Source organism: Eschrichtius robustus, chromosome 18, assembly GCF_028021215.1.
Source record: "Eschrichtius robustus isolate mEscRob2 chromosome 18, mEscRob2.pri, whole genome shotgun sequence".
NCBI lineage: Eukaryota > Metazoa > Chordata > Mammalia > Artiodactyla > Eschrichtiidae > Eschrichtius > Eschrichtius robustus.
Window position 1 is genome coordinate 7,054,617 of NC_090841.1, and position 17,434 is coordinate 7,072,050.

Consider the following 17,434-nt stretch of genomic DNA (forward strand, 5'->3'; position numbering starts at 1 on the left):
ATGGTTTGGGTGCCTAATACTGAGTTCTATTTTTAGCCCATCGGGCTGAACGCAGGGGCTCATGTGCTTGGCACCAGCGAGGAGTTTTCCACTCATTCCCCATGTAGGGAAGCATTGTGATCTGGTTTGCAGAGGACAGAAAGTAACGTAATTGATGCAGAGAATTCACGAATTAGAAGAGTTGATCTCTTTTCAAAATCGAGCACTTAAGGAAGGAGGGCTGCAGCCAAACTGCTCCGGCTGGCCTCGGCGAGCAGAGCCGGGCCAGCACCTTCAGGAGGAGTACGTCGGGAGGCCATCGGAAAGGGCTCGAGAAAGCTGACGGAGGAAAAGCTAAGTAGCTGCCCTATCAGATGTTACCGCCACACAGAGGCTAGAATGGCTGTGAAGTGCAACTGACAAATCCACACCAAGGACAAACACAGGGAGGGCACAGGGCAGGTGGGGTGTGAATGCAGCCAGGCAACATTTCCATCAAAACAGTCGTTGGGGGTGGCACTGCCTCTCCTCCAGTTAGACGTGGAAAGCTTCTTGATAACGAGTAGCTCGGATCCAAGCTGAGAATGGGTGCAATTTGGATCTCGGTGTTGGGTCTATGTAAGCACGGGACAGAGGGGAGAATCTCCTTGTGTTAGTGTTTGATGAAGCGTGTGGAGCCCGGGTGAAAACTCCTGCTTGGCCACTTCCTGGCTGGTTGTGCAGGTTACTTGGCTAGTTACCTAACCACGGAACCCCGGTTTCGTCCTCCAGAATGGGAAATAAAACCCAGGACCTGCTTGACAGTATTTGGGGGAGTAAGTGAGGAAAAGGGCTTACCCAGCACTGTGCCTTGGCATCTAGGAAGTGTTTGGTCAAGGTCGGTGTTAATATCGACGTAGTGATCAGCAGACCTTAACCAAGCTTGGTCGTTTTCCTTGACGTTTTAGCCACCAGGTTTGTTGCTTGTCTTTGTCTATTGGATGACTCCGAGATCAGTTAGTTTTGTCATCTGTGCCTGCAGAAGATTGGGGGTGAGGGGGTCCTGGGTCTTCATGGGTCGTCTTCTTCTCTGCCTCTCAAAAGGGAGAGGGTGCAGGGTCTCTCATCTCCTTGGTTTCCCTCCTATTTCCCCTGCATCTCTTCTCCCTTCCCATCCTCTTCCCTTTCCTCTCTTGCGTCTTCTCTTTCATTCTCTCACTTGGCGTTTCTCCCTAAAGCAAAGATGGGTGGGCAGGCCTGGCCACAGATACCAGCGGTGGCTTTTCATCTAAGTGACTCAGGTCTGAAGATCTTCATCAGCATCAGCACCGTCTCCACATCTGAGGCCTGTCCTCCTCGCTGGACCTTCAAGCCACTCCGTCCCCAAATGCCTGATTCTTCCCATGGCTGGAAAGTGGAGTGTGATGGGTTGTGACGCAGGATCCCTCCGCACGGGTAACATCCACCCAGGGCTTCGTCCCAGGGCTTCTGCAGGCGCTGAGGGAAACGTTGGCTTTGGGTGAAAGATTAGAGTCCGTTTGTTGGTTTTTGTTACATTCTAGTCGGTCCCTGCCTAACCTCGTCTAAGTCTTTGCAGCTCTCAGCGGCCCGAGAGTGAATACTTGGTGATGCTATTTCTGGACCGATGAGGACAGTATTTCGATTCTCTGGCTGTGCTTCGGAAATTGAGGATACGAGTGTTCAGAATTATTCTTGAGAGTAGAAACAAGTTAGTTTTTTCACTAGTTCGAGAGGACTTCAGGGTAAATGCTGAAATTTACCCTCTCAGGAATACCAGGTTTTCTTAATGTGTAGTAACAAGTCAGCCGGCTGTATTACGCTGCTGTTAGACCAAGCACCTATCCCTGTGATCAGTCTGATTAGACACTTTGCCTGTTCTGAGTTCTCTAAGTCTTTGAAGTTAGAGTAGAATCAAGACAGAGCCAGGAAGGTGCTTTAAAAAAAAAAAAAAAAAAAAGCAGAGAACAAGACATATGCCAACTCTAAGCACATTCAGGCACTCAACGTGAAGAAGCACCTATCATCTATAGGATGTCATCCAGTTGCAAACAAAATCAAAGGAAACAACAGAGTTGTAGTAACAGCTAACACTTGTATAGAGCTTGTAAGTGCCAGGCGCCGTTCTAACTGCTTCACGTACGTTAATTTATTTAACCCTCAGGACAACCCTGTGCCATGGGCGTGGCATCGAGGCAGTGTCACGTAGTGATTAGGAGAATGTACGCTTTCAGGGGTGATTTCCAGCCTTCAAATTCAGGGAAGGCAAGGATGCTACGGGTTGGGGTAACCATGACTTAATCATTGTTAATGCCTGTGACTAAAATAGCTCTCAGCTTATTATGCAAGTAGAGTTTTACCTAGGCATGAAATTCTAACATTGCTTAGCAAATGCCCTTTGGATAACCTGAGACCCTGCCATCAAGCCAAAGTAGCACACGTGTCACCGGGGTCTAAATGCAGCAGACACAGAGACAAGATCATGACAACTGTCTGTTCCCGTTCGGCACAGGTTGTCCGGAGGTGCTGACATCGAAGTCAAAGGAAGCTTAAGAAAGAAAGAGCATTCACGAGGCCCTGAGGATATCTGTGCTAGATATTTGGTACCCATTTTAGCCAAAATTCCCTCTTTGGAAATGTTTGCTTTGGGAGTACCTTCTACATAATGAAGGAGCCTTTCCTTGAGGGCCTGTACTTTTGGCATCTGTCACTTAAAGAGAATTTATGTACCGCATCTTTCCTAGTTATTTTTAGTAGTAATAAAAATCATAACAAATGTAAATATTGGTGCTGACTCATGTCTTCAACTCGTCTATTTTATGTCATAGTATGTATTTGATTTGAAAACAACTAAGCAATCATTTAGTGACAAATGGCATTCTTCACAGTAAGTAACACTTTGAGTGTGAGTTTTCTTCGTCTTCCTTCTACCGATGCAGAGAATGGAACAAAAAACCTTGGAAACTTAAGTTTTGGTGTTGGTCTTATTACAAAGAGAAATGTTTCATGTTAGGTTTTCTGCCCATTATTCATTAGGTAGGTAACAGTGCATGTATGGACAAAAGGGTAAGTTTAAGGGGACAGCTGGTAAAATAAGCATCTGTCCCTCAGAGAAATATGGTATTTTCATGGTCAAAAATCTCGTAATAGTGACAATAATTAAAAATATATAATATATAACAGTAGATTAATGTGTAGGACATAGGCATGCAAAGAATTACTGTAGGTTGAGGTATACAGAGTGCAATACAGGTACACAGAGTGCAAAAAGCACGACATGGGTATTACTAATATTATATGGCAAGCTTTGCGATTTGAATGTGATACAAATGAGTGAGTCAGACTTGGCTTTGTAAGTTTTTTATGTGCTTATATAATGAGAAAATTATCTCCTTAAGGGCTCAACTTATAAATATTTGCTTAATATGATTCATCAATTAAACATGTGAAAGTGCTTATTTAGCCTAAAACGAGGGGACTCTCGGTATCCATTTTGTTTTTTCAGAATGAAAGTGCCCTTGTGAAAGAAAAAGAGCTGTCAATCGAACTTGCAAACATCAGGGATGAAGTTGGTAAGTAGGGCATTGACAATGAGGAACGTAAAGAGTGTCTTTTTCTGCTATCTGTGAATGTATAACAAAAGCAATCATGTCTCAGGTAATAACCAGAGCACACCTGCCTGGACAAAAGGAAGTATCATCCCCAGCACAGTGGTGGGTTCTTGCAGCCTTGCGGGGAGCTCTGATTTCTATGTGATGTCTCCGTGGTTATACAGGCAGCTTCCTAACCGTTCACGGTGGAACCAATCAGGCTTGAGTCTGGTCCTCCCAGATGGCAGCACATCTCTCTGTCTGCCGTGTGTGGGGTGACAAGCACCCCTCCATGCCACGCCCCCCACCCCCGGACAGGCACAGCTCCAGCAGAAGCAACTCAGCTTTGGTGGGTAACTGAGGTGCTCCCTGTAACATGCCTCCTGCCACTGTACACCCTGCCGTGAAATACCCTGTGATCTAGAACATGAATCTGGATGGCTTAGAAAATGCTAGGGTTCATGTTGAAACTACTTCTCTTTGTCTGATATGATGGTGTAGTTCTGGCTGAACCGCAGGAGACCTTGCCAATGACAGGAAGATCCCCAGACCCTGGGATTTGGTAAGAGATGGGCTTTCACTCTAGGCCAAAGATCAGACCAAGAACTTCCCATGTTCCAGTTTCTTGATCCCATTCCTCTCTTGGGACCTGTTACTCCAGCAAAGGTGAAGCGAACATGACATAGTCCCTTGGCCTGCTCTTCTCTTTACAGCGGGCGTTTCTCCCCCATCCAGTGTGGTCCTGGGGGCAGCCCGCCTGTGCAAGTGTGGCCTCCTCCACCAGCAAGGGACTTGAACCGGCCCGGCCATCCTTAGTGCGTGGCACCTGTTTCCAGGCCAGCCATGCAGATAGGCATCGGGTCTGGAGGCCAGGCATCCCCGGGGAGCACAGGCCCCCAGGATGCCCAGTGGATGGGGTAGTGATTTCCAAACACAGCTTACCCTACCCATGTTTTTCAGTTTTTTTTAACCTTAAAAAAATTTACTTTGCTTCTTCACCATAAGTTTTGCGACTTCCTTTGCCTTTGAGACAGGGCAGCCGTGGCCTCTTCTCCCCTCCAAAGAGAGCAGGCCCTCCCCGGCCTCACCTCTGTGTGTGTTCGGAGCAGCAGACCGGGGTGCCCACGCCTGGCATCCCCACCAGTGGGTGAACCCACAGGGAGGTGTTCTGAGAGGCCCGAGGAACAGAAGTTGGCAGAGTTTGTGAGGGTAGCTCCCGCACAGCCCAGGTCCACAAGCACGTGTCTCTCCACGCAATGGCTGGGCTTTCGAGCAAATGACCGAGGTCCAGGTAGGGCGAGCTGGCTTGCGTCTCTGTCCCTCGGGTTCCACTTCCTAGAAAGGAAATTCGATTAGAGAAGAGAGTGATGATGAAGCAGTCTGTAAAGGTGACTCCGTAACTCTTAGGTGTGTAGCACCTTGAATCTGAAGACAGAGGACGAACTCTTCCACAGTAGGGTGAACTCCTCCCCGGAGGAACATCTGCACCCCCTGGGCAAGCGTTGGATCCGGGGTGTTTGTCCTCACCCAGCCAGGTAGTGTGCACCAAATCCAGCGCCCCTCCCTCTGTGCTTTCCCGAAGCTTCTGAGTGCAGCAGGAACCACACGGGGATCACGCTGGGATTTTGTGTTTAAGCCTACTTGATTTCTGCATTAGTGCTAAGAATAGAACCAGAATTCACCTGCCAAATGAAAAAGCCATGGGGGGAGGGGAAGGCAGCACCATGGCCTGGGCCCTTCAGCCCAGCATTCGGCCCCAGCGGACACTTTAGCAGCGAGTTCCTGAACCACTGGAGAGGCTGCATTTGTGAGAGAGAAAGACGGGAATATCGGGATCGTCTGTTAACCGTAAAGTCATAAATTCTTGTGTCTTGACCTGCAGGGTATTCCCTTGAAGGGAAAGGGGTATTGAGCTTACAAACCAGACTTCCCAGTGATCCTATAGAGAGAGATGATCAGTCCTATCTTCTTACCCCCCAGCCTTATTTGGACCTCTTATCAGCTGAGTCTGGGGGGCGGGGTCGCTGGAGGGGAGGGGCCAGGGGTGCGGTTCTGAGGGGGTGATGGAATTTCTGAAGATTGTAAGTTTGACATAGAAGAAAAAAAGAAGCTGCAAAAAGTCAGAATCCTTTAGGGGCACTTATACAGATCCCAGAACAGGGCTGGCCTGTCCCCCACGTTCAAAAATCGCTGCTTAAAATTCTTCACGACCATTAAAATGCTGCCCTAAATTCTACCGATATCTGCTCATAAGTACCCATCAGCTTTCTGCACCCTTGATGTGAATAAATTCAATCAGAGGCTTTTAGCATCCAGCCAGAATCAGCTTTGCTGGTGGTTCTCAGCCCTGGTGCGTGTTAGAATCACCTGGAATGCTTGCTTTTTTTTTTTTTTTTTTTTTTTTAATAATGACGCTAACGGCTTTATTTTATTTTTTATTTATTTATTTTTAATTAATTAATTAATTTATTTTTGGCTGCGTTGGGTCTTTATTGCTGCACACGGACTCTCCCTAGCCGTGTCGGGCGGGGGCCACTCCTCGCCGCGGCGTGCAGGCTTCTTTCTCATTGCGGTGGCTTCTCCCGTTGCGGAGCAAGGGCTCCAGGTGTGCAGGCTTCAGGAGCCGCAGCACGGGGGCTCAGTAGTTGTGGTGCACGGACTTAGTGGCTCCACAGCATGTGGGATCTTCCCGGACCAGGGATCAAACCCACCTCCCCTGCACTGGCAGGCGGACTCCCAACCACTGCACCACCAGGGGAGGCCCTGGAATGCTTTTTAGAACATAGATTCCCAGGACCTTCCCTAGGGCAACAGAATCAAAATCTTTGAGGGTGAGGCTGAGGCATTGCTTCATTCCCCAGGTGTTTATTAGGTGCAGTTTGAGAATCACTGAATTGCGTTGAAGGACAGGGGTTTTGATTTGGATCAGGGACAAGGGCGAGGCGGTGGGTGGTTTGGGCTTGGCCGGGGAGTGGGAGGTTCCCGCAGTGCAGGGCTTTGGGCAGCAGGAGGGGCCCAGGCAGAGGAGCCAGGCGGGTGAGGGAGGGTGCCGAAAGGGAAGATGCAGAAGACAGATTCCACCTGCTTTGATCTCACCCTTAGGGTTGGCCTGGCTCCCGGGAAAGGGGAGGGAGGTCCCCCTCCCTTCTCATCCTCCTTCCCTCGCCTTTGCCGGCCAGGCTGGGTGTCCATCCTCTGAGTCCGCTCCCATCTGGATTAGATGAGCTTCCGGGAACTAAACACAAAAAGTAACCCCCTGGTATGTTTGCTGACACGCTTCACATTTACAATACGTTTCCGTTTGTGACTTCTCTGGGGGAGCTACCACAGAATCTTCCAGAAGGCGTGTAGTTAGACTCCCTCTCAAAGATTCTGAGATGTGTCATCCCACACTGATGGAGAATCTCTGACCATATTAGTTTTTAAGTAGGAAATTTCTGGCAATTGACTTACAAGTAAACTTTGAGGACATCTCCAAATAAGTGGTGTGTTGTTTTTTTTTAATTTATTTATTTTAATTTATTTATTTCGGCTGTGTTGGGTCTCTGTTGCTGCGCATGGGCTTTCTCTAGTTGAGGCGAGCGAGGGCTACTCTTCGTTGCGGTGCGCCGGCTTCTCATTGCGGTGGCTTCTCCTGTTGCGGAGCACGGGCTCTAGGCGTGCGGGCTTCAGTAGTTGTGGCATGTGGGCTCAGTAGTTGTGGCTCGCGGGCTCTAGAGCGCAGGCTCAGTAGTTGTGGCGCACAGGCTGAGTTGCTCCGCGGCATGTGGGATCTTCCCGGACCAGGGCTCAAACCCGTGTCCCTTGCGTTGGTAGGCGGATTCTTAACCACTGTGCCACCAGGAAAGCCCAAGTGGTGTTTTCTGATCCCACTTTGGACATCAGGTGTGTAGGAGATTTTTCCACATTGAGAACACTTGCTGCGTGTTCAGCAATTCAGTTCAGTTTTGACACTAACTCTCCAAGTGAGTGCAGACCCCACAGGTCCCAGTCCTAAGTCCCAGGAGCCTCTTATACTTCTGACCAACTGGCTATAAATTCAAGGGTTCCCACAACCCCTCCTCATAGTCAATAATTCACTAGAATGACTCGTACAACTCAGGAAAACACTTTACTTACACTTACCAGTTCATCATAAAGGATACAACTCAGGAACAGCCAAATGGAAGAGATGCACAGGACAAGGTATTTGGGGGGAGGGGGAGGCACGGAGCTTCTACACCCTCCCAGGACAGGTCCCTCCCCCAGGAGCTAGCTGTGTTCACAGACCTGGGAGCTCTCTGAATCAAGAGATTTTATAACCCCTTCTCCAGCGTCTCCTCTCCCTAGAGGTTGGTGAGTGGGGCTGAAAATTCCATCCCTCTAATCACCTGGTCTGTCCTGTGACCAGCCCCATCCTGAGGCTCTCTAGGGGCCCCCCGGTAAGTTACCTTGTTAGCATAAACTCAGAGAAGGAGCTCATTATAAATACAAACACACTCCTATCACGCAGGAAATCCAAAGGGTTTTAGGAGCTCCAGGGACAAAGACCAATGTATTATTCTACCACACCTAGCCAAGGTACCTAGCCAAGACTCTGCCCGGTTATGGAGAATGGTTCCTTCATTTAACAAGCTTCTGAGCACCTTTATGTAGCAGGCAGCTTCATAGCATTTCCGAGGTGATCCAGGTCTTAATGACTATAGTCTATTCACCACATTTGTGAGATCGGTAAACTGAGACATGGTCAAAGATCTTGACTAAAGTTGGGACGTCTGTAAGAAGTACCAAGAAGAAAGCCTTAGTTCTCCTTAATCTCAGTCCATTCATTCATTCAACAAATATTTATTAGCTGCCTAGTATGTGCCAGGCGCAGGCTAGGCAGGGTCACCATGGATGGTGAAGCAGTCATACCTTGCAGGGGGCGCCCCTCTGAGTGGGGGATGAAATGCACCCACATTGCAGCCGCTCACCAAGCCCTGGACCCCAGCCTGGGGTTGTTGCCACCCACAGGAAGGGGCGCTTTTTTCTAATTTGCACAAAGGCACCATGTGGACTGGCTATGACCTGGTGCCACATACGGACAAGGCAGTGGTGGATGAGACACAGCTCATGTCCTCAAGGAGCTTACGATCCAAAACTCCGTGCCGGAGGGGCTCTCTGAGATGGGCCTGTACAGTGACTAAGACTTGGGTAGATGCACGTGGGAAGGGAAAGAGCACAATTATTGAGCACCGGCTATGCCTGCTGTCCCCAGTGAATGCGCCCTGGACCTATGGGCGCCATGACCATTTTGGGGCATTACCCATCCTGCATACCTTTGGAAAGGAAAACCCATTCCTCCTTCCATGGATTAAAAACTCTTTTCGCACTTGTCACTTAAGAGTTATAAAACACTCTGTCATAAACTAGAATCAGCTACTCTTCCCCTTTGAGTGTTCGGGGTTTTACCATTTTTTGCTATTACACTACAATGAGTGTACTGTTTGCAAATTACTTTTCTCCTCTTGTGTTATTTTCTTGGAATATAATCTCAAAAGTGTGGACCAGTAATTTGGGTGGGACTTCACATTTGTTTTAAACTCATCTATATGTGCAGTGTCCTGGATATTTATTCTGTAAATCACTGCACAAGATTATGGTGGATTTAATCTCAGTGTGCTAGGCTTGCCTTATAAGAAGGGAATTAAATCAATTTCTCTCTCTCTCTCTCTCTCTCTCTCTCTCTCTCTCTCTCTCTCTCTCTCTCTCTCCCCCTCTCCCCCTCTCCCCCTCTCCCCCTCTCCCCCTCTCCCTCTCCCTCCCTCCCTTCCTCCCTGTCTCCCTCTCACACACACCTGAGAAGGGACACGTAATTGCCAGTCATATAACAAGATGTAGTTTGGGATGGAGCCTTTTGTGGTCCAAGGGTAGAGTCCCTGTGGAGTGGCTGAGATTTCTGTCATCTACGGTATTTGTATCTCCTATGGAGACAGGGATCTCTAGTCATCCTCTCGAAAGCTTCTCATCCTCAGGTCACCCTCCAGGATTGATGGCTCTTGCTTTGTCTTTGGAGTTGGCCTGAATTGGGTCTATCCTTGGAAAAGCCTTCCTCTAACTGTATTGGTTGTGGGATGAAAGGGCATTTCGGATCTCCAGGAAACCAGAATCCAGCATCACATCCAGGGATGGAGGAGTAAAGATGCTAGAAACATATTTAATATATGATTTTTTAATCACATCTTAAAATTTCCCAAAAAGTATAGTTCTTAAAATATGAGCCCTGATTTTTGGATAGAGTGGCATTCTCCAAATTTGGAAGTCAAGTACTGGATCCTTGAAGGTTCATCCTTTACATTTGTAGATGCTGAAATCGATTTGTAAGATGTTCTTCCCGGAAGCAGATTACTTCCTTTTGAGACGTGATGCTTCAGGTTGTCGACCACCGTCAGGTAGATATTATGGTCTTCTCTCCAGCAAGGCTGCCTTATTAGAAAACCTGAGCTATAAAAAATATGAATTAGATGAACTCCACAGAAGAACATTCAATAAATAGCTAGGTTCAAATGGGGCCTCTGGCTCACACTCCTTACTTAGCCCCGATGCTCTCACAGGCAGACCAGAGCCCTGTTGAGATGTACATGCAGACACAAGTTGGACCAACGCTAACAGCACTGCACACCTCCCACCAGATTCCTTCCTCGAGGCCGCTCAAAACTGTGACTGTCTGAATGTGGTGTGAAATTGCCTCTCATCTGTGAAGCTCTCAGTCACCCCAGATGCCCTCCTCCTGGCCTTCTTTACCTGCCACTGCCCCGGTCCCAGTGCTCATGGACAAAGCTTCTCTCTGCTCCCATGTGTGGCTCTGTCACCCCCTCCTCTCTTGAACTTGTTACAGCCTCTGCTCTGGCTCTTCCCAAGCCAAGGCCATGGGTTTTTAGCTTTCTGCCAGCCTCAGACTTAAGATGGACTTTGCTTTTTCGTCTCTACTGAAAACTTTAAAAACACTTAACATGAAACATAGTTTTAAAACAGAAAGCAGTAATTAACAAAGCAATCCTTCTGTTAAAGTTTCTCAGGTATTGTACAGGAAGCTAAATGGTTAAATCCACATTTAGATTCAAGTTCGCTTATTGAAACAAAGCAAACAAACAATACCTGAATGTTTTCTGTAACATGAAATAAGGTCATCTTAAAGACTTCTGAGAGCTTTGATATAAAGGTATGATAGAAATCTCAGTTAATGACAGTAAACACTGAATTGTTATTTATGACGTTCTTAAGTTACTAAATAGAATGAACTTTTCAACTTATTCTCATTTATAACTAGCAACCTAAATATATTTACACACACCACTGTAAGTGCATCTGTGAGATGATTTTACCTTCCAGGGTTTATGCAGAAAATGTGTCTTCCAATTTATGGTCATGATCCCTGGTATTTACAAAGCGCTTAGTACTTACCAAGCTCTGTCACATGATATGTTTTATTTATTCATTCAGACAGCTCTGTGAAGTAGGTGCTGGTGTCTTTTATAGGAAGTTGAGGCTCAGAAAGGTTAAGTGACTTCCATAAGAGCACACAGCTGGGATGGGACAGAGTCAGCTCTTAACCCAAGTCTAGAATTCTTCTACACATCGTATGTAACTTTACACATCGTGCGTAACTTTACCACGGCATCCCCAGCTCCCCCACCACCTTTTTGGTAATTTTTAATTTCATAGATTGAAAAAGCAGATAAACAAAAGTTTTGTATCCCAATTCTATATGACTTCCACCCAAAACCATGATAGATGCTAGTATGAATCTGTCCAAACGTAGATTAGAGTATAATTATGTAACAGTGTTATGTTAATTCATCCCTAAGCTATAGCCATTAGGATTGGATTCAGGAACAAATAACAAGCTCCCTCAACAATGGTAGCTTAACCAAGGTAGACGTTTATTCCTCCCTTATATAAGAGTCAGGAGGTGAGCACCCAGAGGCAGGTGTGGTTCTGTTCCACAGGGGGCCCAGGCTTCCAACAGCTCAGCGTTCACCCGTCCCCAAGACAGTGGTGCTTCTCCTCGTGGCCCAGGGTGGCAGTGCTCAGCATTGGGTGCCATGTGGTCACCATATCTCTAGTCCAGGTAGTAGGATGGAGGAGGGGATGAACAAAGAAGCAGACACAGTGCATCAGCCCCTCTTGGGGAAAAGTTTCCAGGAACTTACATCTCCTTGGCCAGATCTAAGTCACAGGGCAAACCTAGTCACAGGGGGACTGGGAAATGTGCTCTTTTTTCTTGGTGACCTTGCCCAGGTATTTTGTTACTATGGAAGAAGGGGGGAACCGTGCTGTGGAGCCTCACTTGCCTCCGTCAGTTAGATGGAGGGAGTAGTCCTGTCACACGAGCTGAATGAGAGCAAAGGATCTAGCAGAACGTTGGGCAGAAAATTGGGGGCGCAGTATATGCTAATTCCCTTAAGTTTCAGATTAGATTCTGTTGTATTCCTTCCCCTCACAGCTTTGAAAAAGATGAGTTAAAATGCAAAACCCAAGAGGACACCTCAGAAAAAATAACTAATCTTGGGATCACAAAAATAATGTACATTTTCTGATTTATAAAAATATCTCTTCGAAGCACACCAGTTAAAAGACAGTTTGCCAGATTGGATAAAAAAGCAAGATGCAGCTATGGGCTGCCTAAGAGAAATCCACTTCATATATAAAAATATAGATATTTAAAAGTAAAAGGATAGAAAAAAGATATACTATGCTAACACCAACCCAAGAAAACTGAACTATGTTAATATCACACAGAGTAAACTTCAGACCAGTAGTGTCACTAAGGATGAAGATGGCCATTACATAATGATCAAGGAGTCAGTTCACCAAAAAGACATAACAATACTAAATATCTGTGTGCCTAAAAATAGAGCTTCAAGTCACATGAAGCGAAAACTGGTGGAACTGAAAGGAGAAATAGACAATTCCACTATTACAGTTGGAGACTTCAGCACTCCTCTCTCAGTACTGAGAAACGAACAGGCAGAAAATCAGCTGGGATTTAAAAGACCCAAACAACAGTATCAACCAATATGACCTAATTGACATTCATAGAAGATTCCATCCAACAAGCAGAATGTACATCCTTCTCAAATACACGTGGAACATTGACCCACATGGACCATATGCTGAGCCATAAAATGAACCTCAACAGATACAAAAGAATTGAACCATACAAACTGTTTTGGACTATAACAGAATCTGACTATACATCAGTAGCACAAAAATACCTGGAAAACTCCAAACACTTGGAAATTAAACAACACACAACTAACACATGGGTCAAAGAGAAAACCACAAAGTAAATTAGAAATTTATGTTGAATTGAATGAAAATAAAAACACAACATCTGTGGAATGCAAAATTCTCTCTGATCAGCAGAGTTGAATCTTCTCAATCTTCTCAACAACTTTGGCGGGGGGGGACCCAAATACATATTTACTATTTAACTATCACTGTCCTAGGTTCTATGGTGGGGAGCAAATAGTGTTATTTAGAAGATTTGATCTAGAAGGTTTGGTCTGCTGTCAGAAATTTGAGTGTGACAATAGAGCTTCAAATATACTGCTTTCTTTGCAAGATGGACCACTCAGTGTGATGAGGTCCGGGAGTTACCTGCCCCTCCTATAGGAAAATGGTGTTCTGAGCTGGGAAAAATTCAAACCAGTGATGTCAGCTGCCATGATTAGATTTTATCCCAGTAAATGTAATTTTTAAAAGTCATTTTAGTTTCTATGTCAAACAGGTGCTTACCCATGCACAGTAATATCAAAACCACAAACTCCCTTAGATGTACCAGAGACTGGGTTTGGTTGCCATGGAAAATACATCATCAGCTACAGTTCCACAAAGCTGCTACTTTCTTTGAGACAATGATTTATTCCAACTGGCAGCAACACATTTTTTGATATTTATAAAATTCTTTGAAGTCTATAGGTATAGCACCTTCTAGTTATTTTATATGGAGATGTCTGTTTTGTGATCCTCTAAAATATTTACTCCTTTATGAATAAAGACAATCCTTTCTGATATATGTGAATATTTTTAAATCTGTGGGTTTAATCCTTAACCTGAATTGACTGAATAAAATAAGTCAGGATACCAAGGGCTGCCCGTAAACTACCCTGCGGACAAGCAGTTTCTTGAAACTTGGAGTCAGCAGCTTGCATAAAATTGTGACTTCATAATAAATCTAATGTCTACAGTGGTGTATGGTTTACAAAGCTCTTTCACATATTATTTCATTTAATCCTGACAACAACCCTAGGAGACAGACAGGTAAGGTAGATAATACCACCACCGTTTTAAAGGTGACTAAATTGTGGCTATAGAGAATGAAAGCAAACCCCAGATCACGTAACTATTAAGGATAATGGAGCTGGGTCCTTATCTTCTTCCACCATGACCATAGCATGCTGCCTTTGTGTTGTAAGATTTCAGTTGGTATCTTGGGGAAGATAAGAAAAAGCAGAAAAAGACGTGATCTGCTATATAGATTTAACCTGAAAATTGCTGAAGAGCATCTTGCAAAACACAGTGCTTTAAATGACAATCACATACAAATTATGCAAATGTAATCACCGCCCACTTGTGAGTTTCTCATGCGCTTGGATCCCTCTTATTTTTCTTTGTATCTCGAGCCCCATCCCAGGGCTTAGCGCATTAAATGGGAACCATTCATTGCTTCATTGTATAAACTTGACTGAACCCAGGAGATGCACCTGTTAGAGTACCAGGAGTGGGAGATGGATGCGACATGGTCTCTGACTTCAGGGGACACCTGGGCACTGGAGAGGCAGATGCATAAGCAGGTAGTTAAAACCCAGGGTACTGAGTAAGGTGCTGGAGGTCTGGGAGTTCAGAGGATGGTGTGTAACCCGGTCAGGGGTCCAGGAAGGGCTTTTAGGGGTAAAACAGCTGAGCTTAAAGGAAATGGAGGAGTCACTGAAGAAGTGGTTCCTCTACACTTGAGCAATTATATCAGCAGCGTTAATGACGTCATTGACTCAATTTCTCCTTTGGGAGATGGGAAAAATAGTAAAGACTGGTTTTCCATGGGGTGACCCCTAAACCAGAGGAATAGGGCAAATGAATTTATCTGTGAAACTCTTTAAACTGCTTGCATACAAAGCAGGGCAGTGTTTGGGATATTAGACTCCAATGAATCTCTCTTCATAGGTTTTTTAGACGTTTGGTTTTTCTTGTCTAATGCCATTATGAAATTACTCTCACTCATTCAAGTAACCACAGATACCACCAGGCCCAGCTTCAAGAGTACTGTCAATCTATTTGCTTAATTTGGCAGTTAATTTGAATAAAGTAATATATAAGTTGCAGTATATGCTTATGTTATATTCAGATCACTCTTTTTGATTAAAATTGCAGTTTTTCAGCCAAATGTCAGGTCTTCAGGAGGTTAATTCTGGTGAACATTGTAACTAGACCAGTTCTGCATTGCAAGGAACCGTGTAAAGACTTAACTAGGTTTCGGTGATAATGAATCTGACTTTGATCTCAGGGCTCCTTAACACAGCTATTTTCTTAAAAAAAAAAAAAAAAAAAAAGGAAAAGCTAGTGATGAAGAATTTGGTCAAAATTTAGCTAATCAGAATGATGGTTCCAGATGGAGAGACCAGGCTGGCACCTAAGTGTGGGCATTGTTAGTGCACCAAGAATGGCTCTTACTTTCAAGGAAACACCTTTTAAGTAAGTTTACTAGAGCCTGATATAGAAAACGAAAATCCCAATTTATTAATTTACAGTGAGTAATGATATGTCTCCTTATAGGCACATCTACCTAGAAAGCTATAATTGTAATCAGAAGACAGCTTAGTGGACCAGAATCAATCATGTGCTATAATAATAATGGCATCTCCCTGAGATAGCCTTGGGCAGCCATCTGCATACCTCTTTTGTTCCTGGGACCTCAGTTCTTAGCCAGGGATCCCCATGGGAGGAGATGGAAGCCTATTAGAATCACCTGGGAGCTTCTACCAAGTACCCATGCCTGCCCTGCTTCCAGCTATTATAGGGTAACTAGTACTGGACTTAACATCCCACTGTACACAGCTATAAGACACAAAATCTATGAGGCAGCTGTTTCCAAGCAGTAGACACCGCAGGCCCGTGATCCTTGAAGAAAAGGGATCACACTGAGTCCCTGTTGGCCCCAGCTTCCTGCCTGGAGTCACCAGACCACAGCACAGAGAGGTGCCCCAGCGGTGACCGCCACGTTGCTGAGCTGAAGAAGCAGATACCAGAGATCCAGGTGATTAAAGCAGCTAAAAATCATGGGGCCATGGGGACTTCCCTGGCGGTCCAGTGGTTAAGATTCCGTGCTTCCAGTGCAGGGGGCGCCGGTTCAATCCCTGGTCTGGGAACTAAGATCCCACATGCCGCGCGGCCAAAAAAAAATTAAAAAAAAGAAAGAAAGAAAGAAAGAAATCATGGGGCCGAGCACTGGAGAGCAGTAACCTATGCAGAGGAGGCCCCAGGAATTTGCACGGTGGGTTCCTGGGTGATCTTAGATGAAGCATGGGTATCACATGCCCGGGGAGGCCTGGCAGAGGGCAGCTGCTGCAGGACTGACATGGGTGAGGGCAACAGAGGCTACATAGTGCTGGCAGACGTTGGATTCCAGCCCAGCCAGGGTGGAGAGACCTCACTGAGCACCTCGAGACAAGACCTGAGAAAGGCCAGGCTTTAGGGGTAAGGACCATGACCGAGAGTAAGGGTCTCTCTAGGAAACTCAAGTGGACCCACCCTAACAAAGAATAAAACCAAGTCTGGTGGAGTCAAAGGCATCCAGTAATTTACCTGCCTGCCAACAAAACTCAACACCTGCTAAAGGAAGACAGAGTAATACACGCTTCCTACAGTATACCATCCATGACGTTGAACACTTACTTTTAAAACTTAGACCTACAAAAAGCAGGGCCCATAATCAAGGGGAAAAGTAGTCAATAGACATGCGTGTTGAAATAACCCAGATGTTGGAACTAGCAGATGTGAAATTTTTAAAAACTGTCATAAACATGTTCAAGCACTTCCAGAAAAAGAGGAACGTAGTGAGTAACCAGGTGGGGAAGCACAACAGAGAAACAGAAACTACAAAAGAACCAAATGGAAATGTTAGAGCCCAGGAGTCGAATCTCTGAAATCAAAGATTCACTGGCTGGGCTTTACAGCGGGTTGGAGACTGCAGGAAAAAGGGTCAGTGAATTGAAGACAATCAACAGATACTATCCAATCTAAAGAACAGAGAGAAAAAAAGATTAAAAGAAAATAAACAGAGTGTCAGGGGCCTGTGGCAGTATAAGAGATGTGTAATTGGATTGTCAGAAGGAGAAGAGAGAGTGATTGGGGGGAATCTTTTTGAAAAAATGATGTGCAAAGACACCCCAAATTTGGTTTTAAGAGAGCAACCTGCAGACCCAAGAAGCAGTGAACCCCAAACAGGATAAATACAAATACACAAATCACACCAAAGACATCCTAGACAAACTGCTGAAAACCAAAGATAAAGAGGAAGAATTAAAAGCAACCAGATAAAGACACACATCACATACAGAGGACAGGGATATGAGTGACAGTTAACCTCGCCAGAAACAGACCGAGGCAGTGGAATGACATGTTTGAACTGCTGAAAGAATAAAAAAACAAAAACAAAAGCAGAAGTCAATATCCAGAGAAAACATCTTTTAAAAATGATAGAAACTTGGAATTATAGGAAAGAAAGAAGATTGTCAAAATGGTAAATGTGTGGATAAATATAAAAGATTATTCATTTTGTTTTAAAATGATTATTCATTTTGTTTTAAGTGTTCAGCTTGATGATCTTTGTCTATGAATACATCCATATA

The 17,434-nt window shown here is 45.2% G+C and overlaps 1 protein-coding gene across 3 annotated transcripts in view; it reads left to right on the forward strand.

Annotated features, from left to right (window-relative positions):
- The window catches only part of MTUS2 (microtubule associated scaffold protein 2), a 325,841-nt gene that overhangs the window by 271,929 nt on the left and 36,478 nt on the right, over positions 1-17,434 (forward strand). For all 3 annotated transcript variants that reach the window (XM_068526669.1, XM_068526670.1, XM_068526671.1), the window contains one exon: positions 3,482-3,548. In XM_068526669.1, coding sequence (XP_068382770.1) covers positions 3,482-3,548 — 67 coding nt within the window. The remainder of the gene's footprint in view (positions 1-3,481; positions 3,549-17,434) is intronic.